The following is a 23,963-nucleotide window of genomic DNA, read 5'->3' on the forward strand; positions in this document are numbered from 1 at the left end:
CAGAGTCTCAGGGCACGCGTGCGTGGCTGCTCCCTGTCTCGCCTTGAACTAACCTTATCGCATAAGCCTCGGAAAGGCAGGATGGCTGCAGAGTCACGTGTTCGCTGCTGCTGTGACCGTTCAGTCTTAAAGGTTTCTGTCTTGAACTTCCCCCTTTCACCAGGACTGAAGACATATCAACCCCCCACGCCCTTTTATCACACACAGCATTTCACCCGCATCATCTCGGTTCATCCTTGTATAGTCCTCTTCTCACACAAGGAAGAGAAACTGAGATGGCCAACCTCCTTGGCCTCATTGTCGTCACACACAGGATCTGAGACCTAGACAATATCGTGACGATTTTCTCCAATCGGTTGCCTTTTAACCTGCTGAATGTAGTTTGTTCTTAGCAACGAGAGCTCCTCCTCAAATAAAGCTGGGCGGGAAGTTGAGTTTATGAGCAGGCTGAGGTGGGGCTCCTTCCCAGGCACCTGGGAGAGGGACCCAAGGAGCCCTCTTTGGAACCGGATCTAAGCCACCACTCTCCTGGACCAAGTAAACAGCCAGGCCAGCTGGGGCCTAAGTCCAGGACCCTGGGCAGGAGTGGGATGCACTCCCTGCTCGCCTGACTATTAGCTGAGGGACATCTGATGAGCAGTCATTCCTAGGGTCTAGTGCACCCACCTCATGAGCCAAATGCAATGTTCCCCTTGGAGATCCTGTTTCCCAGCACTCTCTGCTCCAAGTCAGGGGCCATGGAAACAGCCAGCAAAGTCGATGCGTTTTTAAGGTTTTATTGTAAAACAGAGCTTAAGTGACGGGGAACAGGTAACTTCCCACTGGACACAGGCAGCACTTAAGGGCCGGCACACACTCAGCCCTGCAAGCACCTGAGACACACACTCAAGTCCCCGTCCCTGCTCCAGCCTGGCAGCACCCAGACGCCAGGCATCTCCGACCAGCCTCCGTGTGGAAATGCTCTTGCCTCGGGAGGGAGGAGGACCAGGGCCAGTTGTGCTGGGGGCACTGCCAGCCGCTGGGGGAAGCCTGGAGTGCAGATGGTGCTCGGGCCCAGGCAGTGGGGTCCAGTTTCAGAAAGAAAAAATTAGGGACCCTGGTACATTAACTTCTCATTTTACCGGTTAGGGCCTTACAACAATAAGAAAGAAACACAAAAAGGAGACTTGTTTTCATCAAAATTTTTCACAAACATATGGATGTTTTGCTCTCCCACCCCCTTCCAGGAAGGGCACAATCCCCAAAGAAAGTCCTCTTAAAACTGGATACAGTGGGCTTTGAAGATACCATGAAATCCTTATTTTTCATTTGGCCACAGACCCTAAAAGCGCTGCTATCCCAAGATTTGCAAACAAGGTTTGAGAGCCACTTGGTGGGAAGTGAGTGGGTGGCTTCTGGGACCTGGGCATGGACAGTGGGCAGGCGGGGAGCTGGGAGGGAGAGCAGAGGGTGTCCAGGCTGGCAGGTGGCCCGGTGCTGTTGGAGGCACAGGTGACACTGCAGGAAGGGCGTGGAGCCGCACTGGTGTTCCAGTTGCTCTTTAGAGAGACCACTCAGGGTGGCATGAAGGTTGCGGCAGCTGAGGGGCTGCAGACAGAGTTGGACACCAGGCTCCTCAATTCCTTCGGGGGGCCCACCTGCCACGGCTGCTCCCCGGACCCCACCAAGTCGGGACCCCAGGCAGGGCGGAGGGGCGTCAGGAGCCAGGATGTGCTGGCTGAGGGCGGGGTGACAGCACTGCTAGTCCTGCTGGAAGTAGAACTTGGTGACCCTGATGGCCTCCCGGGGCGCGTTGGTGAGGCTGACGGGCTGGTCGGCCTCCAGGGCCGTGCAGAGGAACCAGCCAGGGCAGGCGACCGACTCAAAGGTGGTGGTGGGGCCGCTGTCCGAGCGGATGAAGGTGTAGCGCTTGTTCTGCTCTGTGGTCTTGCTCACGTCAGTGATGTTGACCTCCTGGAAGCCAAGAGGTGAACAGGTGAGAGCTTCTGTGCCGCCTGCCCCTCTACCCACCATAGGGGCCTCAGGCCGCCCAGGACGTGCCAGGGGGATGCTGACTGGCATGCCTGCGGGAGACCACACGGCCCACAGACACACCTTGGCTTGAGAAAATCTGGCCACTCTGGCCAGGGCTCAGAAAGTTTAATGAACACACAGCCCCGTCAGCAGAGGCCCAGGCCTGTGGAGGCTGAGCTCTGTTGGGTCTGTGCCTCCAAGGAGGAGGCAGTACAGAAGGTGGGCAGAGCATCGTAGCCCATTCGACGTCGCCATCCCGACTCCACAAAGCAGGCAGTTGCCCTGCCACGAGTGGAGCAATGGGACAGTACCACAGTATGGCCATTGGGCTAAGGTTACATTTGGGTTAAGATGTGTTCCAGCACTCTCCCGAGACAGAGCCGTCTGTTCTGAGGGCAGCCTGTGAACACTGCATGGGACTAAGGAGTACAGGGCCCAGATGGCATGCCAGCCCATGGGTCTGAGTAGACAAGGACTGGGAGAGAGAGGTCTGCATGGGGCTTTACTGAAAGAGGCCTAGTCTTCGTGGGTTGGAGGCCCTTGGACAAGACAACAGCACCCAGAGATCAAGGTCCCCAAATGAGCCTCCTCCTCCCGGTGCCCACCCCTGTGAGCTCCCTCCCCCACTGAGGCAGACTCAGCCACGTGACGGGCTTTGGCCAAGGGTACATGAGCAGTGTGATGCAAGCAGACATTTAATAAGTGTGTGATTTGGGAATAATCCCTGTTAGAAGCCAGCAACCGAGCTCCCTGCCAGATGCACCTGCAGGACCGGCCCAGCCACCCCATGTGAAACAGAACAGCCCTGCGGACCCCAGACAGCCCACAGAAAGAGCACATGCCGTCACTTGCAGGCCCTGGTTGGGGTGGCTGTTACCAGGCAGGTGCTTACCTCCAGCTGGAGCCGGATCTCATCACCAGCCTTGACGCAGGCCAGGCACAGCTTCCCGCCATGGATGCCCAGGAGCACAGTGTGGGGCTTGACAGGCACCACATCTATCTTCTCTGAGGAAGAGCAGAGGGCAAGGTCAGTTTGTAGATAAGAGGAGGTGCTGGTGGAGAGAGCCTGGATGCTTCCCAGGGCTCCTCTGTCCTCCTAACTAAACCCAAGGTCTTAAGGACTGTGGGGCCCCATCTTTTTGGTCTGCATCCAAGCAGAAGATCCAACCAAGAGCAGCCACCTAGCTGCTCTTCCGGACCAAGTGACTTAGGTTCTGCTCCACCTGATGTTTACCTTCCCTCGATCCCCGGAGACCTGCGCGCCAGGTCAAGGTGTGCTGCTCATGGGCAGGGAAAAGTGCACATGAGGTCCTGAGAGGGACCCCAGGGCTTGGCAGCTCTGAACCCACCTCTCCCCTCAGTGTCTCTGGGCCTCACTTCAGCGTGTTTATTAGGAGCAATACCAGGACTGGAAAGGCGGGTTTTGCCCTCGAGGCAATGCGGGGTGGGGGGGGAGAGCGTGGAGAGCAGGGGAGGCAGCGGGAGGAGATGGAGGGGATGCCAAGCCCGCCAACAGCATGTGGAAGCATCCCAGAAGGCCAGTGCTGACCCTCTCCCACCATGTCATCTGCCCGCCCTCATGGTATTAAAGGGAAACTGAGGCATAGACTGGGGCGGCTGCCCGAGTCCATCTGGCTTATTTGGGACCTGGCCCTGAACTTGCTGATTGTGTGCAGGAGGAAGGGACCCAGCCCAGCTGTGTGTGCTGTGTTCACTGTGGAAGTAAGTGAGAGTTTAAACCACAGGGACGTGGGGGCTGACTGGGCGCAGGAGGAAGGCAAGGCTCGACCTAGCCTTCTACCCCCGCCCCCACACCCCTACCCCCGGAGCTGTGGCCCTGCGACCATGGTGCCTGCAGGTGGAGGCTCCCCAGCGGATCAGGAGCCACAGTGCTGCAGACCCAGGCCGTGACACATCGGTGTTCCTGGCAGCCACTCACCTTCTAGTTTCGTATTTGGTCCTTGCAAGTATCCAGCAACTAGCTGGTTGTTCCTCAGGTAGAAGGTTTTCTGGTTAACATCCCAGATTCTGAAAAGCGAAAGGGGCCGCTGTACTGGACAAGGTTGTGCCCGGCCCTGGGCTCAGCCCCTTCTTGTGTCCCCAGAGCTCACTGAGTCTGCACCCAACTTTCTGCCGGGGAGGGGTGTTTCCCCCACCCACAGCATGAGGAGGCAACTGTGGTGGCCCCGGTCAGGAGACAGGCCCACTCCTGGCCCTGCTCCCCTCCGCAGGCTCCCGGGACCAGCGCCTGGACCTCAGCCCTGGGGCGGCCCCTGCCAGTAGGACTGCCGGGGACACAGAGTCTGTCCGCTGCCCACAAGGGCCACCATGGCTACTGAGCTCCTGGAAGGTGGTCGCCTGAGGATCTGCATTTTTAAACTTTATTTTACTTTTATTAATTTAAGTTTATTAGCTATTAATTTAAATGTACACTTAGAGTCATCTGAGGCCAGTGGCCACCGCAGAACGCTGTGTTTCAAGGCACAGAGGACCTGGTAGTGACCCGGGGGTCTGTCCCAGAGCCTGTCCTCCACCACCAGGGCCTGTGCTGGGTCTGGCAGGGGCAGCATCCCTGGAAGCAGTCAGCTTCCCGTCCAGCTCACCCAGGAGCCTGTTTCTGGCTCCTGGTCCATTCTTCTTGGTGAAGGGCCCGTCCACTGGAGGGCCCTCCACTCCCTGCTGCCCACAAGCCCGACCCTGGCCTGTGCCTTGTCTCCTGTCCTATGAAGGGCGGCTAACAGCCCCGCCTCCCCAGGGGGCTTTGAGGAGCCCACGAGCTGGGTGGGTGGTCAGGCAAACTAAAGTTCTTTGCATGTGGACCCAATTGACCTTTTGTAATTATTCTAGTTCCAGAGGAGTGTCCATCTGAAGGGACGAACAGCCCTGACTGGAGCCTCCGGGGGCATCTCCTGGAGCTCCCCGCCCACAGGAGGAGGCAGAGCAAACCTCCCACCTCTGGCTACACACGCACACAGTCTGTCCTGCAGCCACAGCCAGAGACACCCAGTGCTGGGGGTGAAGTCACCCAGACCAGCTCAGTCCTGGGTAGCAGGGCAGAGGGTGTGTGCAGACACGTCGCAGCCTGTCATCTTCACAGCAGTGATGGTCAGTGACGTCTCACAAAGCTCCTGACCCAATCGCTGAAAATCACAACCCTTTGGGGCACTTTATAGTTCACAGAGCACAGTCACACTGTGGCCTTCACAGCCTCTCTGTTAGGCAGGCAGGGAGTCATTGGAAACCCCCTGTCACAGGTGGGGAAACTGAGGCTCCAGGGGGCAGGATCTTCCACCATGAGCACAGACACTGCTAACCATCATCTAGAACCCGGGGCCACCCTGCCCCTGGAGCCCTCTCTGCTTCTCTGCCCAGCACACTCAACCCAAACCCTAGCCAGGCTCTTGGGCACGTGTCTGTCACCTGCTGAGTTGCCAGAGTCTCTGGGAAAGTCAGGCAGGCCTCAAAGCCAGCCACGCTTGCACATCTGGGACATTTTGAAACACAAGCCCTGCAGGCTCCGCACATGGCCGCCCCTTTTTGCAATAATGGACTTCCCTTTCCCACCCAACAGAGATGGGGGGCAGGGGCTGTGGCATGTCCCCCACCTCCTCCGTTGGCCTTACCTGAAGGCTTGCATCTTGCAGGGCCTCCTGCCTGAGGGGCGGCAGGCTGTCTCTGAAGGGAACAGGAAGAGGAGGAGAGAGATTAGGTGACTGAGGGGGCACCTGCAGATTTCCATCCTGGGGCGCCTCGTACAACAAGGACTGCCATTCTGGGCCAGAGGAGCTGCTTATAAAGAAGGTAGCCACTCACCAAACCAGCAGAAACGGAAATGCCTTCACAATTCCAAAAAGAGAAACGCTTGCTGTTGTCACGGTCAGGCCTGCTGGGTGTCGCAACGCAGTGTTGTAACCAACCCTCCCCTTTTCCCCGGTGTAATTTCCCCAAAATGGAGATCTCCATTTCCCTTCACTGAGTTCCTGGGAAGAAAAGCACAACCATAACCAAACACTGTCATCTGCCTGACAGGTGACCAGGGACTGTTGGCCAACCTAAAACAAATGTGAAGAACCTGAGGCATGGATACATGGAACAGACCTACGGACAGCTGTCAGAGGGGAGAGGAGGCGGGACTGGATGAAGGAAGGTGATGGGGATTAGCCAAAGAGCATATATACATAGCCCAAGGACACACACACACACAACAGTGTGTTGATGGCCAGAGGGAAGGGGGGTGTGGAGGCTGGGAGGAGGTGGGCAAAGGGGTGGGATGGGGAGGGAAAGAAATTTTGCCTGGGGGGATGTGTGCACGATGCAGTGTGCAGAGGAGGTTTTGTTGAGTTGTACACTTGAAACCTGTATAGTTTTGCAAACCAATGTCCCCCCCAATCAATTCAATTTTTAAAAAACCATGAATCCAAGTAAAAATGTCTCCTTTCCTAATGCTGAATGCCAGGGCCGAGCACAGGGACCATCTCCTGTCACGTGGTGTCCACAGAAGGAGGGACGACCTAGCTGGACTCTGGACCAGGGCTGTGAACGTCCTGTAAAAAGGACCAAATAGTAAACATTTTAGGATTTGTGGGCCACACAGTCTTGTGATTTCTCAACTCAGAGTTGTAGTTCAAAGGCAGTCAACAGTCCATCACCGAATAAGCTGGGTGAGTTCCGTGTGACTTTATTTACAGAAACACATGGCGGTTTTGCTGAAGGTTGCCACTCCTGCTCCAGAGCCAGCTGCCTGCTCCTGCCCTCACATCTCTGAGGTTATGGTTCTGGGACCCTGGGTGAACTCAGCACCAGGTCAGAAGTGGATCCAAATCCCCCCCTGCCCCTCGCCCATAGCCACCTGTGTGGCCTTGAACAAGTCACTTCACTGATTTCAGCTCTGCCTTCTCACATGCAGAATGAGGCCTATCATGTCTTCCCCACAGTGTGAAGAGGGAGGGAAGGAAGGAAGGGAAGGGGAAGGAAGGGAAAGGAAGGGAAGGGGAGGGGAGGGGAAGGAAGGGAAGGGGAGGGGAGGGGAAGGGAAGGGAAAAGGAAGGGAAGGGAAGGGAAGGGAAGGGAAGGGAAGGGAAGGGAAAGGAAGGGAAGGGAAGGGATGGGAAGGGAAGGGAAGGGAGCGTTCCGGTCCAGAGTGGGCAGTAATAAACATAAATGTCCTTCCTTACTGCATCCTAGAGACTTAGGGGAAATCTAAGGTAAGCACACTGGTATTTATGGAAAGAACAAAGGCAGGAAGGGTTCTCCGTGGCCTGAGTGATGGGAGTAGATGTCAGTGCAGACACAGGTTTCAGCGTCTCAGGATTGGGGAGAGCTCGGCAGTCCCCCCATTTCCCGGTCACTGTTTGGAAGAAGACCCAGGAGGCCCAGGAAGGAAAGGGACCTGCCTAAGTCACATAGCTCGTTAATGGCACAGATAGGACTCCCAGCCAGGGCCAGCCTCCTGAAGCCGTCGATGTGATGAGTCTGACTTTATTTTTAATCAACAAATCAGAGTCTATGTCCAAATGAGGGTAAACCCTTCCAAGGGGAGGTCACTCTGAAAGTTGCTAAGAGAGTAGATCTTAAAAGTTCTTATCACAAGAAAAAAATTATATAACCATGTGTGGTGACAGGCAAATCATTGTGTCCTACACCCGAAATCAATATAATATGTCAATCACACATCAATAAAAAAATAAAGAGGAAGGCTACAAAAGAATTTCCCAAATCTTTAAAGAGCTCCTCATGAGAACAAATGGAATGTTTCTGCAATAACCTTATCACCTCCCTGAGCATTTGCTTGGGGCGGCAGATGGCTCCTAGGTGCCCTGCTCTGTTGCCACAGCCTTTGAGAAATGGTATCTGCCTTTGAGGGCCAGGGGGCGATTTGTTTTTGTTAGTTTTAGGGAGGTGATGTATATGAACCCACAGTCAAGGGCCTGCCCACAGTTTGGCTCCCGGGTATGTTCCTTGGCCCCCAACCCAAGTTCAGAGACAGATATTTCCTGGAGAGCCGAAGCCTGGGTTCCCAACTTTCCCATGTGTGTGCCCTTTACCCACTGCACCCGAGAAGTGGCCCACAGGCCTTTCTGGGTCTGGGTGGGCATTCCTCGGGCCTGGCTTGAAGTCAGGCAACCTAGGCTTCGTCCTCCTTCATCATTCCTCAGCTGGACCATCGGGACATGTATGTGCCCAAGCTCTCCTGGTCCAAGTTTCATTATCCATTAGCTGGGCTACTAACAGATGCCTTGCAATGGGTCGCTATGAGGACTGAGGTGCTGCACATGGTGTACTTAGCCCTGACCTGGTCACGGAGGAAATACTCAAACAATGGATTGTTATTGAGTGTGCTTTTCATCCCAGGTAAAGTGGGTGAGGGCAATCACAATGTCCCTGACCATCTACACTGCCATGCACTCCAGCCCTCACTCCCTGGTGTGGGAGGAAGCAGAGGGAGGGGCAGCTCCCTCCTCTACTCACGCTTCTGGCCACAGTTCCACTCTTGGTTCCGTCTTAAGACAGTTGATGTCCCTACAATTTCTGCCCACAGGAAAACTCTGACTAAACTTATTTTCAGTTCTAGTGCTCAGTCCCTCATGTTGCTTCCTGAATTAAGTCCAATGACCACATCACACAGTGGGCTTGGCCCTCCCAGCTGCCTCTTGTCCCTCCCTCTGAGCTGCAGGCATCACAGGCATGTCAAGTGCCTTCCATGCTGAGCCCTCCCTGACAGGACACTTGTGACAGCAGGAACGACCAAGTCCCACTTACAGAGAGACAGGAACACCAGGCTGTCCACGTCCCAGGAGGGGCAGTAGGCAGGTGTCCAGGGGAAGCCCTGCATGTTGACGCCCATACAGCATTCAGCACAGCGACATTCACATGAACGCCATCTCTCTCTCTGTTTCAGTTCATTGTGTCTTTCTGTTCTGCAGTTTACATTTGGTTCCTTTCTTGTAGTTTCTAGTTGTCTGCCAAAAGTTTCCATCTTGTCTTTGACATTTTCAACATTTTATTTGTGGTTCATGTAAAGGCTGCTCCTGATAACTTCCTCGTTGGAGCTCCGCTGGGCCTCCTCCTATTGTCTGCTTTGTTCCTGTGCAGGTTGCCTTGTCTGTGCCTGACAACAGGTTGCTGACTGCTGGACACCGTATAGCAAACACTGTTGGGATCACATGAGGCCCTGGATGAAGTTGTCTTTATCCAGAGACGATTCACTTTGGCTTCCACTGGGCAGTGAGGCCAGGGCGCTGCAGCCCAGGTGCCCTTCCCCCAGGCAGGGCTGGAGATGATGCAGTCACTGTGTAGACAGCTCCACTTCTGTCCACTACTCATTCTCCAGGGTCCCAGCCCAAACCTGTGGCGTTTATCCAGGCCCCTCCTCCTCAGTGGGAGATAAAGGCAAATGTTATCTTCCTCATCCCCAAGCCCCACAAGTCTGTTCAAAGACCAGCCACAGCTTTTGAAACCAGCAAATGTGTTCAGCGCAGCAAATGGAGTAAAGGCCCCAATGCTGAGCTCCAACTCGCTGGGCCTTTGCAGTTCCTCAAAGCCTTGGCCAGAACATTTCTGGTCAAGATGGTAGTGTAGGTAGATGCAGTCCTTCAATCCTCCCACATCCACATCAAAATTGCCACTGAACTACAGAACAACCATCATTCAGAACCGCCTGAAATCTAGCTGAATAGATGTCATACAACTAGGGATTTAAAGAAGCCACAGACTGGCTGGTATGACTCATTGGTCAAATGTCAAACTATGAACCAGAAGGTCACAGTTCAATTCCTGATCAGGGCACATGCCCGAGTTGTGTGCTCGATACCCAGTGTGGGGCATGCAGGAGGCAGCCGATCAATGATTCTCTCTCATCATTGATGCTTCTCTCTCTCTCTCTCTCTCTCTCTCTCTCTCTCTCTCTCTCTCTCTCTTCCTTCCTCTCTGAAATCAATAAAAATATATTTTTAAAAATAAAAGAGAAAAATAAAATAAAATAGGAAGCGATGTCTTGGCTGTGAAGGTCCCTCCTGAGAAGTGAGGGGTCCCAACCTCACACCAGGCCTACCAACCCAGGGTTCCAAGGTCAGGAAGAGAAGTCCCCATAACTTCTGGCTGTAAAAACCAGTGGGGATTGTGGCTGAGATGGAGGCTGCTGGAGTCCCAGGCAGTTCCTCTCAAAGGCCCATATATGGATTTACTTGGACCCACTCCCTCTGAGCTCCAGCACTGGGGCAGCAATTTGAATGAAACCAGGGACATACAGGAGAAACTCAATTGTCTGGCATCAGGGTGAAAGTCAGGGGCGGGGGCGGGGGGGGGGCGCCGGTCAGTTTTCTGCCAGACAAAAGTGCTAGAGGAGGCCATTTCTCTTTTTTTGGACCCCACCACCACCCCAGAGTCAACAGGCAGGCACAATATCTGAGTTTCACCTACCTGGCTCAGACTGTTTGCCCCACCTAACCTGTGGGCCCACCGAAGCTGTTTCCAGTGGCTTTTTCATACAAATGGCTGCTCCTGCCTCATGCTTCAGACTCTCCTAACATCTTTCTTTCTTTTTTCTTTTTTTTAAAATATATTTTATTGATTTTTTACAGAGAGGAAGGGAGAGGGATAGAGAGCTAGAAACATCAATGAGAGAGAAACATTGACCAGCTGCCTCCTGCACACCCCCTACCGGGGATATGTCCGCAACCAATGTATATGCTCTTGACCGGAATCGAACCTGGGACCCTTCAGTCCGCAGGCCGATGCTCTATCCACTGAGCCAAACCGGTTTTGGCATTTTTTTAAAATATATTTTATTGATTTTTTACAGAGAGGAAGGGAGAGGGATAGAGAGCTAGAAACATCAATGAGAGAGAAACATCGATCAGCTGCCTCCTGCACAACCCCCACTGAGGATGTGCCCGCAACCAAGGTACATGCCCTTGACCGGAATCGAACCTGGGACCCCCCAGTGCGCAGGCCGACGCTCTATCCACTGAGCCAAACCGGTTAGGGCCCTAACATCTTTCTAATAAGCAGCATCTGGCCTTGGCATGCCCCGTACCTCTTGCTAAGTGGCCCCAGGCCTGGCACTAGCGGTAGTAGCCTTGATTTGTAACTTGACCTGTCTGGGTACCTCCAAGCCCAGCACAAATGGTAGCCATTTACAGATTGCTCTGTAGCTCGTGCTGGGTGGCCTGGGTAGTGCACAAGTGCTGGCTGACCTTGCACCTCCCAGGAAGCCCCAAAGCCAGAGCACCTAGTGGACAACTTCTGACCACACTGGATTATAACCCTTCCACCTCCATGAGTGACTCATCAAGGGGTACACTTGGTGGACACCAAAGCCTCACTGAAGCAAGTCCTGCTTCATAGAGTCAACTCTTGCACAGGAGCAACTCCGCTATCATCGCAGCTAATTCTTGCAGACAGTTGGTCTGGGGGTCAATCCCTCCAAGTGTCTCAAACAGTAATCAAGGCTCAACTACTATAGGACAGTGCACACCGCTCACACAGGGACACACCTGGAGCACCCAGCTCAGGTAACTGGGAAGGCTACGCCACTGGGCCTTACAGGAAACCTACCTTACAAGGCCACTCTACCAAATCTGGGAGACATAGCGGCTCTACCTAATGCATAGAAACAAGCATAGGGAAGTAGACAAAATGCAGAGACAAAGAAACAGTTCCCAAATGAAAGAACAGGAGAAATCTCTAGAAAAAGAACTAATGAAATGAAGGCAAACAAGCCACCAGATACAGAGTTCAAAACAATGGCTATAAGGATGCTCAAGGAACTTAGTGAGAACTTTAAGAAACTTAATGAGAATTTTAATAGTATGAAAAGGACATAGAGACTATAAAAGAGATCCAGTCAGAAATTAAGGATACACTAACTGAAATGAAGACTAATTTACAGGGAATCAACAGTAGAGTATATGAAGTCAAGATTCAAATCAACTACTTGAAATATAAAAAAGCAAAAAATACCCAATCAGAACAGCAAAAAGAGAAAAGAATACTAAAAAAAATGAAGATAGTGTAAAGAGCCTCTAGGACAACTTCAAGTGTACCAACATTTGCATCATGGGGTACCAGAAGGAAAAAAGAGAGAGCAAGAAATTGAAAGCCTATTTGAAAAAAATAATGACAGAAAACACCCCTAACCTGATGAAGGAAAAAGACACACAAGTACAGGAAGCACAGAAAGTCCTAAAAAAGACAAACCCAAAGAGGTCCACACCAAGACACATCATAATTAAAGTGCAAAAATTTAAAGACAAAGAGAGAATCTTTTTGTTGTTGTTGTTAATCTTCACCCAAGTATATTTTTCCATTGATTTTCAGAGAGTAAAAGAGAGGGAAGGATGTGGAGAGAGAGAGAGAGAGAGAGAGAGAGAGAGAGAGAGAGAGAGAGAGAAAATCAATGTGAGAGAGACACATCAATTGGTTGCTTCCTGCACACACCCCAACAGAGGCCAGGGATCAAACCTGCAACCCAGGTATGTGCCCTTAACTGGGAATCTAACCCGAGACCCTTCAGTGTGAGGGCTGATGCCAAAGAGAAAATTTTAAAAGCTGCAAGAGAAAGACAGTTATCTATGACAGAGGTCCCCAACCGTTGGTCCGGGGACCATTGGTGGTCTGTGAAGTCCGAAATGTTGGCAACCACTGATCTACAAAAGAGCTCCCATAAAACTATCAGCAGAAATTTTGCAGACCAGAGGGATTGGCAAGAAATTATTCAAAATGATGAAAAGCATGGATCTACAACCAAGATTACTCCACACAGCAAAGCTATCATTTAGAATCTAAGGACAGATAAAGAGCTTCCCAGACAGGAAATAACTAAAGTAGTTAGTTCATCACCACCAAACCTATATTACATGAAATATTAAAGTGTCTTCTTTAAGAAGAAGAAGAAAAAAGATTTAAAAAGATGAACAATAAAATGGCAATAAATGCATATCTATCAACAATTGAATCTGAAAAATAAAAATAAATGAACAAGCAGAAACAGACTTAATAGATACAGAGAACATTTTGACAGTTGCCAGGTGGGAGAGGTATTCCTGCATCAGTCAACTCCCTAGTCCTGCCATGTAGCCCAGTCCATTTTCACCAAATCAGCAGCTTATTAGAAGCCCCCTACAGTAGCTGGTCAGATTCTCCTGGGCATCTCTGCCCACCAAGCTACAGCATCAGGGTGACCATATCTGCTGTCCAGCTGGTGAAGGGCAATTGGGAGTGTGTGTGTGTGTGTGTGTGTGTGTGTGTGTGTGTGTGTGTGTGTAAAGTCGACTGTTACAATCGCTGCTATTGGAACCCTCTCTCCTTCCAGGTCTAAGTGGTCAACCGACAGTGAGTCCTTGTTCAGCTTCTTCCAAGATGGGTTTGGTCCAGCAGCTTCTGGGTTTGATGTGGATCTGCACTGAACGCCACTCTTTTTTAAATCTAGTTATCTCGGGTTTCCAGAGGGACATGTTTGCTCTTGCCGTCTTGGCTCTGATGATAAGCTTGATAAGGCAGCTTCTCCCAGGCAGAAAGAGAGGGATGGGCACTTGGGGCTGGGAGAGCCGTCTCTGCCTGCTGTGCTTAGGCTCTGTGTTCTCCTTTCTCAAACAAATCTCACGTGGTCCTCAAAACATGACAATAACAAGCTGTGCGAGGCGGGCACGTTTACATACACCTTTGAGAGTGGCAAATACATATACTCACGCTGTAGAATAAGAAATCAATGCTCAGAATGATTAAATCACTTGCCCAGATTCTGGCTGAGGCAGGATTTGAACCCAGTTCCTATACTCCTCCCCACACCACTGCCCTGCCAGTGCGGCAGCTGGCTTTTCTACTCTGCTTCATTTCACAGTTCACAGAAGCAAGAATTACATTTGTTCTTACGGTGTTCATTTCAGTTTCAACTCATATTTTACAGACCAACAGTTTACTCCATAATTGCTTTGAAATGTTAATGTTTTGTTTTGTTTGGTTTGGTTTTGTGTTGGTATAAGGAAAGGATGGTTCTAAAACCTTACATGTGCTAAGGAGAAAGCTCTTTCCCTGCTTACAGACTAGGGTGGCCACTTACCCTGGTCTTTACAGGACTTCCCCACTATTGGTACTAAAAGTCCCACATCTTGGGAACTCCTCAGTCCTTGGAAAACTGATATGGTCACCATATTACATGAGCCCTTAAAAAGTGCTATCGCCATCTGGTGGCTGATGCCCCAAATTGCAGGTACAATTCACAAGCATTGTATTTTACCCCTTCAGCGTGAGTTTTTTATTTGTTTTGTTTTTGTTTTAATCCTCACCAGATGATATGTTTTTATTTATTTTTTTATAGAGAGGGGAAGGGAGAAAAAGAGAGAGAGAAACATTGATGTGAGAGAGAAACATAGATTAGTTGCCTCCCTTATGCACCTGACTGGGGATCAAACCCCCAGCCTGGGTATGTGCCCTGATCAGAAATTGAACCTGCAACTCTTTGGTGCACTGAACAACATTCCAACCAACTGAGCCACACGGTCTAGGGCTGTTCAGCTTGTTTTGAGCAGCATAGATGTGGTCCATTTTATTAGATAAATAGATATATAGATAAAGCACACAAGAGTGCCCCCCAAATTTGAGTTTTCCACTCAAGAAAAGAGACCATAGTAGATACAGTAGTGAACAATTAATTTTAAATTTATCAATTCATATTTAATTGCCTCCAACTATGTGATCACTATATATTCAATATCTAGCAGCTTAAAATTGTTTTCAAACTTGGGTCCTAAAAAGGACTTATCCTGAGTCAGTGGTACAGGGAGGCCCAGAGGCCCAGTAAGGTAGGTGACTTGCCCAAGTTGTGCACTGGGTGGCCCATCTACAATCTGCTCCTTGTCCATGCTCTCCCGCATCTTTAGTCAAACCAAGCATCTCTCCATGTCCTCTCTCCTCAGAGCCCTGTCCTCTGCATGGCCACAGAAGTGCCACCCAAGCCCCTGGCCTGAGATGGAGAAGGGATTCCTCCTCCCAGGAAATGGTGTCCTCACTGGGCTTACATGCACTGTCTCCTGAATTCGATTCAATTCAAGTGCAAATGCATTTAGTTAGCATCCATGTGTCCGTTTAAAGTATTTTGGAAGGAACCATTTTTAGGTGCAGTGATTTTTTCACAGTATAGTGATTTTTTTTTCACAGTATAGTAATTTTTTCACAGTCTGGAGGGTCCCAGCATCCTCCTTTACACATTGGAAAAATGCACAGGCCCATGGCCTAACATAGTAACACATCACTCTAGAGACTGCTCCACCCCCTGGAGGAAGGTGGGGGTTTGCTTCCCTTGGAATAGTCCCTTGTGGCTCACCAAGCACTTCTCCTTCCATGGTCTCCTTCGGTCTCAGGCCCCTGCAGCATAGCACAGTGGGGAGACAGACTGTCTGCAGTCAGGCCAGACTCCTTCCCTTACAGCAATGCCTGGTCTTGAGCAAATTGCTTTTAACTTCTCTATGCCCCAGTTTCCTCTTATGGAATGTGAACAATGATAGTCCTTCCCACATGGTTGTTATGAGGATTAAATAAGATAAACCATGTGAAGAGCTCAGCAGAGCACCTGGTTTGCAGTGAGCCCAATGGACACTTTTGCTACAACGGACACACCTCGGAGATCTTGCAGGTTTGGTCCCAGACCACGGCGATAAAGCACACGCCACAAATAAGTGAGGCACACAAACTTTCCTCTTTTTTGTGTGCATATGAACGTTATGTATCTACTATAGTCTATTGAGGGTACAATAGCATTATGTCTAAAAAACAATGTACATACCTCAATTAAAAATACTTTACTGCTAAAAACACTAACCACCATCTGAGTCTTCAGCAAGTCAAAGTTTTTTTGCTGGTGGAGAGTCTTGCTTCGATGCTGATGGCCACTGACAGATCAGTGGTGTTTGCTGAAGGTGGGTGGCTGTCAAGTTTCTTAAAATAAGACAATGAGGTTCACCACATCAACCAACTCCTCCTTTCACAAAAGCTTCTCGGTAGCATGCAGAGCTGTCTGATAGCATGTGACCCACAGTAGAGCTTCTTTCAGAATTGGAGTTAGTGCTTCAAACCCTGCTGCTGATTTACCAATGAGCATATGTGATATTCTAAATCCTTTAGTATCGTTTCAATAATCTTCACAGCATCGTCACCAGGGGGAGGTGTGCGATGTTTCTTTCCACTTGAACTTGGAGGCAATTGTAAGGTTATTAATTGGCCTGATTACAATATTGATGTGTCTCAGGGACTAGAAAGGCCCTAGGAGAGGGAGAGAGACAGGGGAACTGCCAGTCGGTGGAGCAGTAGGAACACTCACAACATTTATCAATTTTGATGTCTTATATGTGGTGCCAAAAGCAATGACCATGGTGACATCAAACATCGCCAGTCACAGATCACCATAACACATATGAAAATAAAGAGTCTGAAATATTACAATGCCAAACATGACGCGGATACATGAGGCGAACAAAGCTGTTGGAAAAATGGCACCGACAGACCGACTGGACGCAGAATTGCCACAAACGATCAATTTGTCAAAAATGCAGTATCTGCAAAGTGCAACAAAATGAAGCACCATAAGCTGAGGTATACCTGCACTGGGTTCATGAAACCCTGGGGGTTGGCCAACCTCCTCTTGACATTGAGGCAAGTGAGACCCAGAAGGAAAAATAGTTTACCCATTAGAGGCCAACTTAGAATTGGAAACTGTCCTCAGACCACCAATCCTAAGATATTTTCTGTGCCCCACACAGACCTTTTTATATATATACTAGTGGCCCAGTACATGAAATTTGTGCATGAAGGAGGGGTTCCCTCAGCCCAGCCTGCACCCTCTCCAATCAGAGACCCCGTGGGGGATGTCTGGCAGTCGGACATCCCTCTCACAATCTGGAACCACTGGCCCCTAACTGCTCACCTGCATGCCTGCCTGATTGCCCCTAACCCCTCTGCCTGCCAGCCTGATCTCGTCCCCAACTGCCCTCCCCTGCTGGCCTGATCTTGCCCTCAACTTCCCTCCCCTGCTGACCTGGTTGCCCCCAATTGCCCTCCCCTGCTGGCCTGATCTCACCCTCAACTGCCCTCCCCTGCTGGCCTGATTTCGCCCCAACTGCCCTCCCTTGCTGGCCTGATCTCACACCCAACTGCCCTCCCCTGCAGTTGGTTGCCCCCAACTGCCCTCCCCTGCCAGCCTGATCTTGCCCCCAACTGCCCTCGTCAGCCAGCCGATTTGGTTCTGATTTGTCAGTTTCTATGCCAGTCAGCATCAAAAGCTCCGCCTCCTAGGCAGCCATTGGTTTCTTACACTTCACCCAGATTTGGTTCTGATTGGTCGGTTTCTATGCCAGTCAGCATCTCTGGGCCTATCAACAGAGCCTGATTAGAAAGATGGGGCTGATCAGCAGCCCCAGTGGAGGCCTGGAGAGAAATGGAGGCCCGGCTGCTGGCCAGACTGGGAGAGAAAGAGAGAGAGAAGTGCTGATCAAAAGCTGCCACAGAGGTAATGGATCAGTCCCTGCTTCTCTCTTCAGGCCTCTCTCTGGCTCTGATTTGCAGCCCGCTCAGCAGTCAGTGCTGCGGCACTGCACCTGCAGCAGAAGCAGTCAGGACTGACTGCAGGACTGACTTCCCGTTGGTCAAGCCTCGGTCCTTATGGGTCATTACAACCCAGGGTTTTTATATATTAGGATTTTAGCTGTTTTATTATTGTTCTTCTAGCTTATGAGTTATTATTAACAGAATAAATAGCTTAAAAGACTAACATGACATAGAAACAACAGAAATAAAATGAAATACATGAACCTATAATACTTGCCTTTAATGAAACCATCATTTAATCAATATTTATTATAATATAAAACAAATTGTAAGTGGTTTTGTTTCTATCACCCATACTTCAGTTTGAAGTCAGCACTTCTTTTCCCACACAGATCTTAACCTGAGCTTGCAAACTGGTAGCCCATAGACTATTTTATTTGATCACTTTGTTTAATCAAAATACTACACATACCAAAATCAGGATCTCTGACTCTTGAAAAATAAGAAGTTCTGTCTACCTGGGCCCTCATTCTCATGGGACAAGCATCTGCTGGAATTAACTAGTGACAGCTGACACCCTCCCTGTTACCCCTCAGATCTTGTGGCCAATTCCAGTTTCTCTCAGTGTTCCTCTAAGCTTATACTGTCCTTCCTCTCATTTTAAAGAAATACCTCCCCAATTCCTATATCTCTATCAACAGGGGGAAATGAGCAATAGACCCTAGGAGTGCCAAGGTGTTCCTCCCATCAGGCCAGCTTCCTGTTCACCTGCTGGTGGCACCACAACCGCGTGATCTCCCTGTGGCGCTGTGACCTCTGCAATGGCCAGGTCGCCCAGGCAGGCCTGGAGCTCCACGCCCCTGCCATTTCCCTGGAAGCTTGCTTCTCAGAACCTGAAAGCATTTGGCAAAAACCAGTGGAGGACATTTTCCTCACCATTTTTCAGAAATACAAGAGTGGAAGGAGCTTACCTGAAGCCATGGTTGGACCTGAGAGAATACGAGGTCTTCTGAGGTCTTCCAGCCGCTGGCTCCAGCTCGGGCTTCTGTGTAGAAAGGACACAAGGCGGTACCTGTGCACCACTGCCTCCTGTGAGCTGCTGCTTCTTCCTGAGACCTGAGGAGAGGCAGGAGAGCGCAGCTGCCTTCCACACACCCACGCAGGCTGGCCAGGCCCTGCTGCCAGAACAGTGACTCAGGGTAACAGAAGCCAAACTGGTTCTTATCTGCATAAGACTGGAAGTCACGTGAGGACCTGAGCTGGACCAGTGGGGCTGGACCTGTGTGCCCACCCCACCCGACTGCCACCAGTTCATGCATGGGTCCATACATGAAGACAATATGGACCGTGTGCCAGCCACTCCTCCAGCCAGACAAGGTCTCTGATATTCTCTTTTTTAATTTTTACATTTTAATATATTTTTATTGATTTCAGAGAAGAAGGAGAGGGAGAGAGAGATAGAAACATCAATGATGAGATCGGCTGCCTCCTGCACACCCCCTACTGGGGATCGAGTCTGTAACCCAAGTATGTGTCCTGATCAGGAATCAAACCATGACCTCCTGTTTCATAGGTGGATGCTCAACCACTGAGCCATGCTAGCTGGGCAAGTTCGCTGATATTCTAATGGAGGAAGGCAGACAGGAAAGAAGTAAATAAATAAACCAACTTTATATGACGCTAAGTGCTACGAGGGAAATCAAAACATGATGTTTCTGAGGGACATCCAGGTGGGTGCGTGTTGTGGGGAAAATGGTCAGGGGAGGCCTCTCAGAGAAGGTGATGTTGAGCTGAGACCTGAGGTGAGGTGAAGAAAAGGAACATGTTCCAGGTAGAGGGAACAGTGATCGCGAAGGCTCCTGGGTGTGTGCGGTTCTTCATGGTGTGAGGATCACGTGGTTGGGGTATGGCTTAGGGAGCAAAGGGCGTCCATGCCTTTTCCAGTTACCTCAGGCTCCGCATTCCCGGTGCCTGTGTGACATTGACCTCAAGGCCAGATACTCTCCCCGCCTCCGCTGGAAGACCCTGTGTTCTGAATCTTCTCCTCATGGCCATCCAGAACCTGCTCTCTGGTTTCATGCCCCTGGACCCTGCCATCAAGGGAAGACAACTCAGAACCCTTAAAGCCATCTGGGTTGACACCTGGGAAAACAGAGGCAAGGGCTCTTGAGAGAATGGAAGTGCTGGCTGCTGTCCCCAGGTCTGCACTCTTGACACATCCCCTCTGCTCTCTAGGCCTCAGTCCAATAGCTGTAAAACGGCCGGCACTCCCCGCCCCACCTTAGATTAGAGGCAGGCTAACAAGGAATGACGGGCAGGCTGTAAAGTGCTTCATATCCGGAGTGCATGGAAAGAGGGCCTTGCGTGGGCACTGCCTTAGGGCTTAGGGAAGCGAAGGGAGAGGCAGGCACGCCTGGTGCTGCCTCCGAAGGCGGCCGTCAAGCCTGTCTCTCCCGTGGGGAAGGATGGGCACGCTCACTCCTTATCCTTAAACATGTCCGGAGGGGTCTGCTGAGCCCTTCTCGGTCCCCTAACCCTGTCTCTGGGGCCTGGACTCGCGCCCAGAGTCCCTTCACTGAGCCCACAGGCCTGAGGTCTGGCTGGGAGGTGCAGGGGGGCAGGTGGAACCCCGTCCTGGGTGCTCCGACTGACCGAAGGGACTTCCCACACCTTTACTTCCTGCTCTTCAGCTGGGCTCACAGCAGCACGAAGGCCTCTGAGCCAGGCGGGGGACTTCTGAGACAGCTTCTGTAGAGAAACGCCTGTTCCAATCAGGAACTAGATTTTGTAAACCTGGAAAGTTGGGCATTGGGGCAGCCAGGGCACCTGCCAGTGAGACACCGTGGTGTCTGTATCTGTTATCACATCGGAGGGCCACTCCAGGAGGTGGGTCTGGCGCCCAGAGGTTCACACTTATTGCCTCCTGTCTTCCAAGCACCTTACGTTGGCCATCTCCATCCTAAGCCACCCCACGAGGTGGGCACTGCCTGACCCCGGTTTCACAGATGTCCTCAGGGTCACTCAGACTGGTTCAGAATGAAGCCCAGATATAGACAGAGGGGGTGGTGGACAGATCATCATGACTGCTTTGTGGCCCATGACCTTCCTGTTCCCAGTTATAGTCTCTCCTGAGATCCGGCTGTGCTTCCTGTCACCATGTCCTGTTTCATAAACTCTCCTTTACAGTAGAAGCTCAAGCAAGTCTGTTTCCTGCAACCAGAGCCAGGCATTAGATAATCCTGTAAAAACCAACAAGTGATGCAAGGGGGACTGAAAAGTCTGGCAAATGAAAATGAAAATGCAGAAGATGGGTTCCAGGCGGGCACAGCAGCTCCCCCATCTGAGAGCACAGGCCACTCCCAGCTCCCCACAGGACCCCATCGGTCTGCCAGCACCTGCCTTGTGCTGGAGACCAGCTCCTCCTTTTCTCACCCCTCCCCATCCCCCCATCCTCAGACAGTGCAGAACAGAAGGCAGAGCTAGGTCAGAGCAATCGACTCTCCCAGTGTCCTGGGAGCTGAGGCTGAAGGAAAAGTTGTGGTGCCTCTTGCTTTCGCAGCAGCCAATGGCAGAGCTGTCAGCTGCATGGATAACCAGCAATCACAACAAAACTGAATGTGCGCTGGTCCCCACGCACCTGCCAGGTGCGACCTGAGACCCTGAGAGGACAGAGGTGAGCGTGGTGGGCGTGTCCTTGTCCTCCGGGGCTCAGTGTCCACACCTCCAGAAACCGCATCACAGGGTGCTGTGGACGTGGATACAGGGAGCACAGAGTAGGAACACCCAACCCACAGGGATTGGGGTGGGGTCTCAGAGGGAGATGGGACAGCCTGGCAAGAGGAAGTGAGAGGGAGAATGGCTGGGGTGCAGGCAGGCCTGAGTGCTCAGCACCAAGTGCAGTGGTCAGGGCGGAAGGCAACTCGAGGAGCCCACAGGGTGAGGGGCCTGGCCTGTACACCCTTATCCGGTTACCCCTTCAAGGACCCTGGTCTTGGGGCAGAATAGGGGCACCAGGACTTCCCATAGGAAAGGTGTGGGAACAAGTTTAGTAACTCTTTAGTTTGCGTTTTCCTTCTTACATTGTACGCTTCCCTGGGGAGCTGGTCATAATTATGGCGTCTTATCCCCCAAGGAGCAACTGGAGCCATCAGGTGTCTCTGTTGGTTGTTTCGTGTCACAGGGGTTTGAGCGTGGGAAGCCTTGCCCCAAATGTCGGTCACCTGGGAATGCTTCCTTTTCTGAGGCCAGGGGCTTTCAAGGGGAAAGTAGAAGCGTTCCCACCACAGGGTCTTGCGGTGCTTCAGACTCCTGGGCAGACAGCTAACTGCAAGCCTCTCTGTGCTGGGTGACAGGAACACTCTGTGCTGGGTGGCAGGGTTGCATCACTGGGGATAGGAGGCTGTGTCAGGAACAGAACAGCCCAGGGTCGGGCTTGCCCAGGCCCGGAGGCTGCCCCAGCTGCTGGGTCCCAGCACGGTGCCAGGTCATGGACTTAGATGGGGGAGGGCCTTCCCATCTTGGTCTGTTGCAAGAACATAGATGCTTTCCGTGGAACAGGACTCTGTGTGATGGTTCCATGCAAAGTCACCCACTTTGTGGTTCATGCCTGACCGGCAGAGGATGCTTTCAATACGTGCACAAGCCTACCATGACGTGGATATTAGCATGCGAGGCATTTACTCGGAAGCTAGTTTGGGATGTGAAGAAGGAAGGACAGAGCAGAAAGTGAGGTTGAGCTGTGATGCAGCCCAGACATAGACCTCCGCCCATCTGGAGGGAGGGTGTCCCTGGTGAGGGAGTCAGGCCTTTCCATCCCCACACTGACTGGTCATTGAATGCAGGCTTCCCTTGGAGACGAGCTGTGACCTCTCAGCAGTGGCCTATTCCCATGGGCAGGGAGGAGGTCCGGGCAACACACTCAGCATCCATAGTAACAACGACCACAGTAGCCGTCATGCTGTCACACACACACTCTCCCTGACTCTCACAATAGTCGTCAGATGTATTTTTATTATCTCTATTTTAGAGTTGGGGAAACTGAGGCACGGGGCTGTTTGACTCAGAGCCCTTGTCACCACCATGATGCCTCCTTCAGAAGGAAGCACTAGCAGTCAGGACACCTAGCTTTTCCAGTTACCCACCAACGGTGTCCCAGACAAGCCCTTATTCCTTTCTGACAGTCAAACTCCCAAGCTCTGAAATGGGGATCAGAACACCTGACCTGCCTTTTATCTCCCTTGCAGCATCATTGCCAAGACCAATAAACACAGGGCCATGAGGTGGGAGTGCTTGGTGAACTGCTAACCCAATACACGTATAAAATGGAATTCTTATTCCACAAGAAGGACAACACATGACCTAAGACGTGGCAGCATAAGCCCACCGCAAGCCTCTGAGGATGACCCTGGGCCTAGGCCTTTTGGAAACGCCAAGTGGCAGAGGCCAATTGCAAATGCTTCCATTTAGCAAATGGAGAAATGGAGCAAGTGACAGGGAAGTCTGTGGACAGAACTTAGGTTAAGAATCCGTTTCCGGATTCCATGTCCAACATGGCCTTGGTATGGCTCTGAAGCCACTACGGAAATAAGGGCTAGTCCATACGAGAGCATGCGGACCTCCTGAGCAACGTGGGAAGGAGGCAGCATTTGTTAATGCCTACTTGTGCTTGACACCCTGCCACATGCTTTATGTGTCTAATGTTTGCATCTCTTCAATAGCCAAAGGCACTTGTCGACCAGCAAATCAGAGGTTTGAAAGTGGGAGGTGACTTACTAAGAGCGCAGAGCCAGGAAGGGGCAGGACCTTGGCCTTCTCCTACACACCTGGCTGCCACCTGCCAGACGAGACACTAACTTCAGTGCTGCAGTTGAGGGGATGTTGGGAGCTTCGTGGGCTGGCCAGCATGTGAACTGTTTCTATAGAAGTTCAAGCTATGGGATAGAGGGAGAACCTCCAGCTCTTACAGGAAGACCTGTTCTTTAATTTGGGGATTGGTCTGAGGCCTGTTCTGGGGTTAATATGCAGGGGCCTAATGTGGGTGAGTAGTAGCAGGCTGCTGAGGTCAGGACTCGAGCCCCCCGCTCACGAAGAAAGCGCTGGGCGAGGGCAAGGGCACAGAGAGGAGGCTTTCCTACGGCCCCAGCATGGCAGTGGCTCCTTAAAGAGATTCCGAGGAGGACCACCGTCAGGCCTGGAGAGGGCTGTGTCTGCCCGTGTGCGAGCTATGACTGACCTGGGTAGATGTACCCTGGGGCCTCTTTATTCATTTGCAACTAGGGAAGGTCCACCCAGATCTGTCTAAACCTGTTCGATGGTGACTGTGGCCCTATGGACGATGCCAAGTTCTTCAAGGGAAGTGTGGGCCCAGTGAGGAGGGAGCAGAGCCCAGAAGAAACCATGGCCCAGGTCCAACC

At 51.4% G+C, this 23,963-nt stretch overlaps 1 protein-coding gene across 2 annotated transcripts; it reads right to left on the bottom strand.

Moving 5' to 3' along the window:
* Window positions 1–851: 851 nt before the first annotated feature.
* IL1RN (interleukin 1 receptor antagonist) lies at window positions 852–18,660 on the bottom strand. 2 transcript variants are annotated; one of them, XM_079792457.1, is made up of 5 exons: window positions 18,522–18,660; window positions 5,637–5,688; window positions 3,953–4,041; window positions 2,906–3,018; window positions 852–1,953 (listed from the first exon to the last, which is right to left on the bottom strand). In XM_079792457.1, the coding sequence occupies exons 1-5, from the start codon at window positions 18,529–18,531 to the stop codon at window positions 1,741–1,743; spliced, it is 477 nt and encodes a 158-aa protein (XP_079648583.1). In that variant the 5' UTR covers window positions 18,532–18,660; the 3' UTR covers window positions 852–1,740. The 2 variants fall into 2 exon arrangements, with proteins under 2 accessions (XP_079648583.1, XP_079648582.1); XM_079792456.1 differs by having other exon boundaries at window positions 5,637–5,799.
* Between the last annotated feature and the right edge of the window lie 5,303 nt (window positions 18,661–23,963).

The sequence above is a fragment of the Cnephaeus nilssonii genome, assembly GCF_951640355.1.
Source record: "Cnephaeus nilssonii genome assembly, chromosome: 15".
Lineage (NCBI taxonomy): Eukaryota > Metazoa > Chordata > Mammalia > Chiroptera > Vespertilionidae > Cnephaeus > Cnephaeus nilssonii.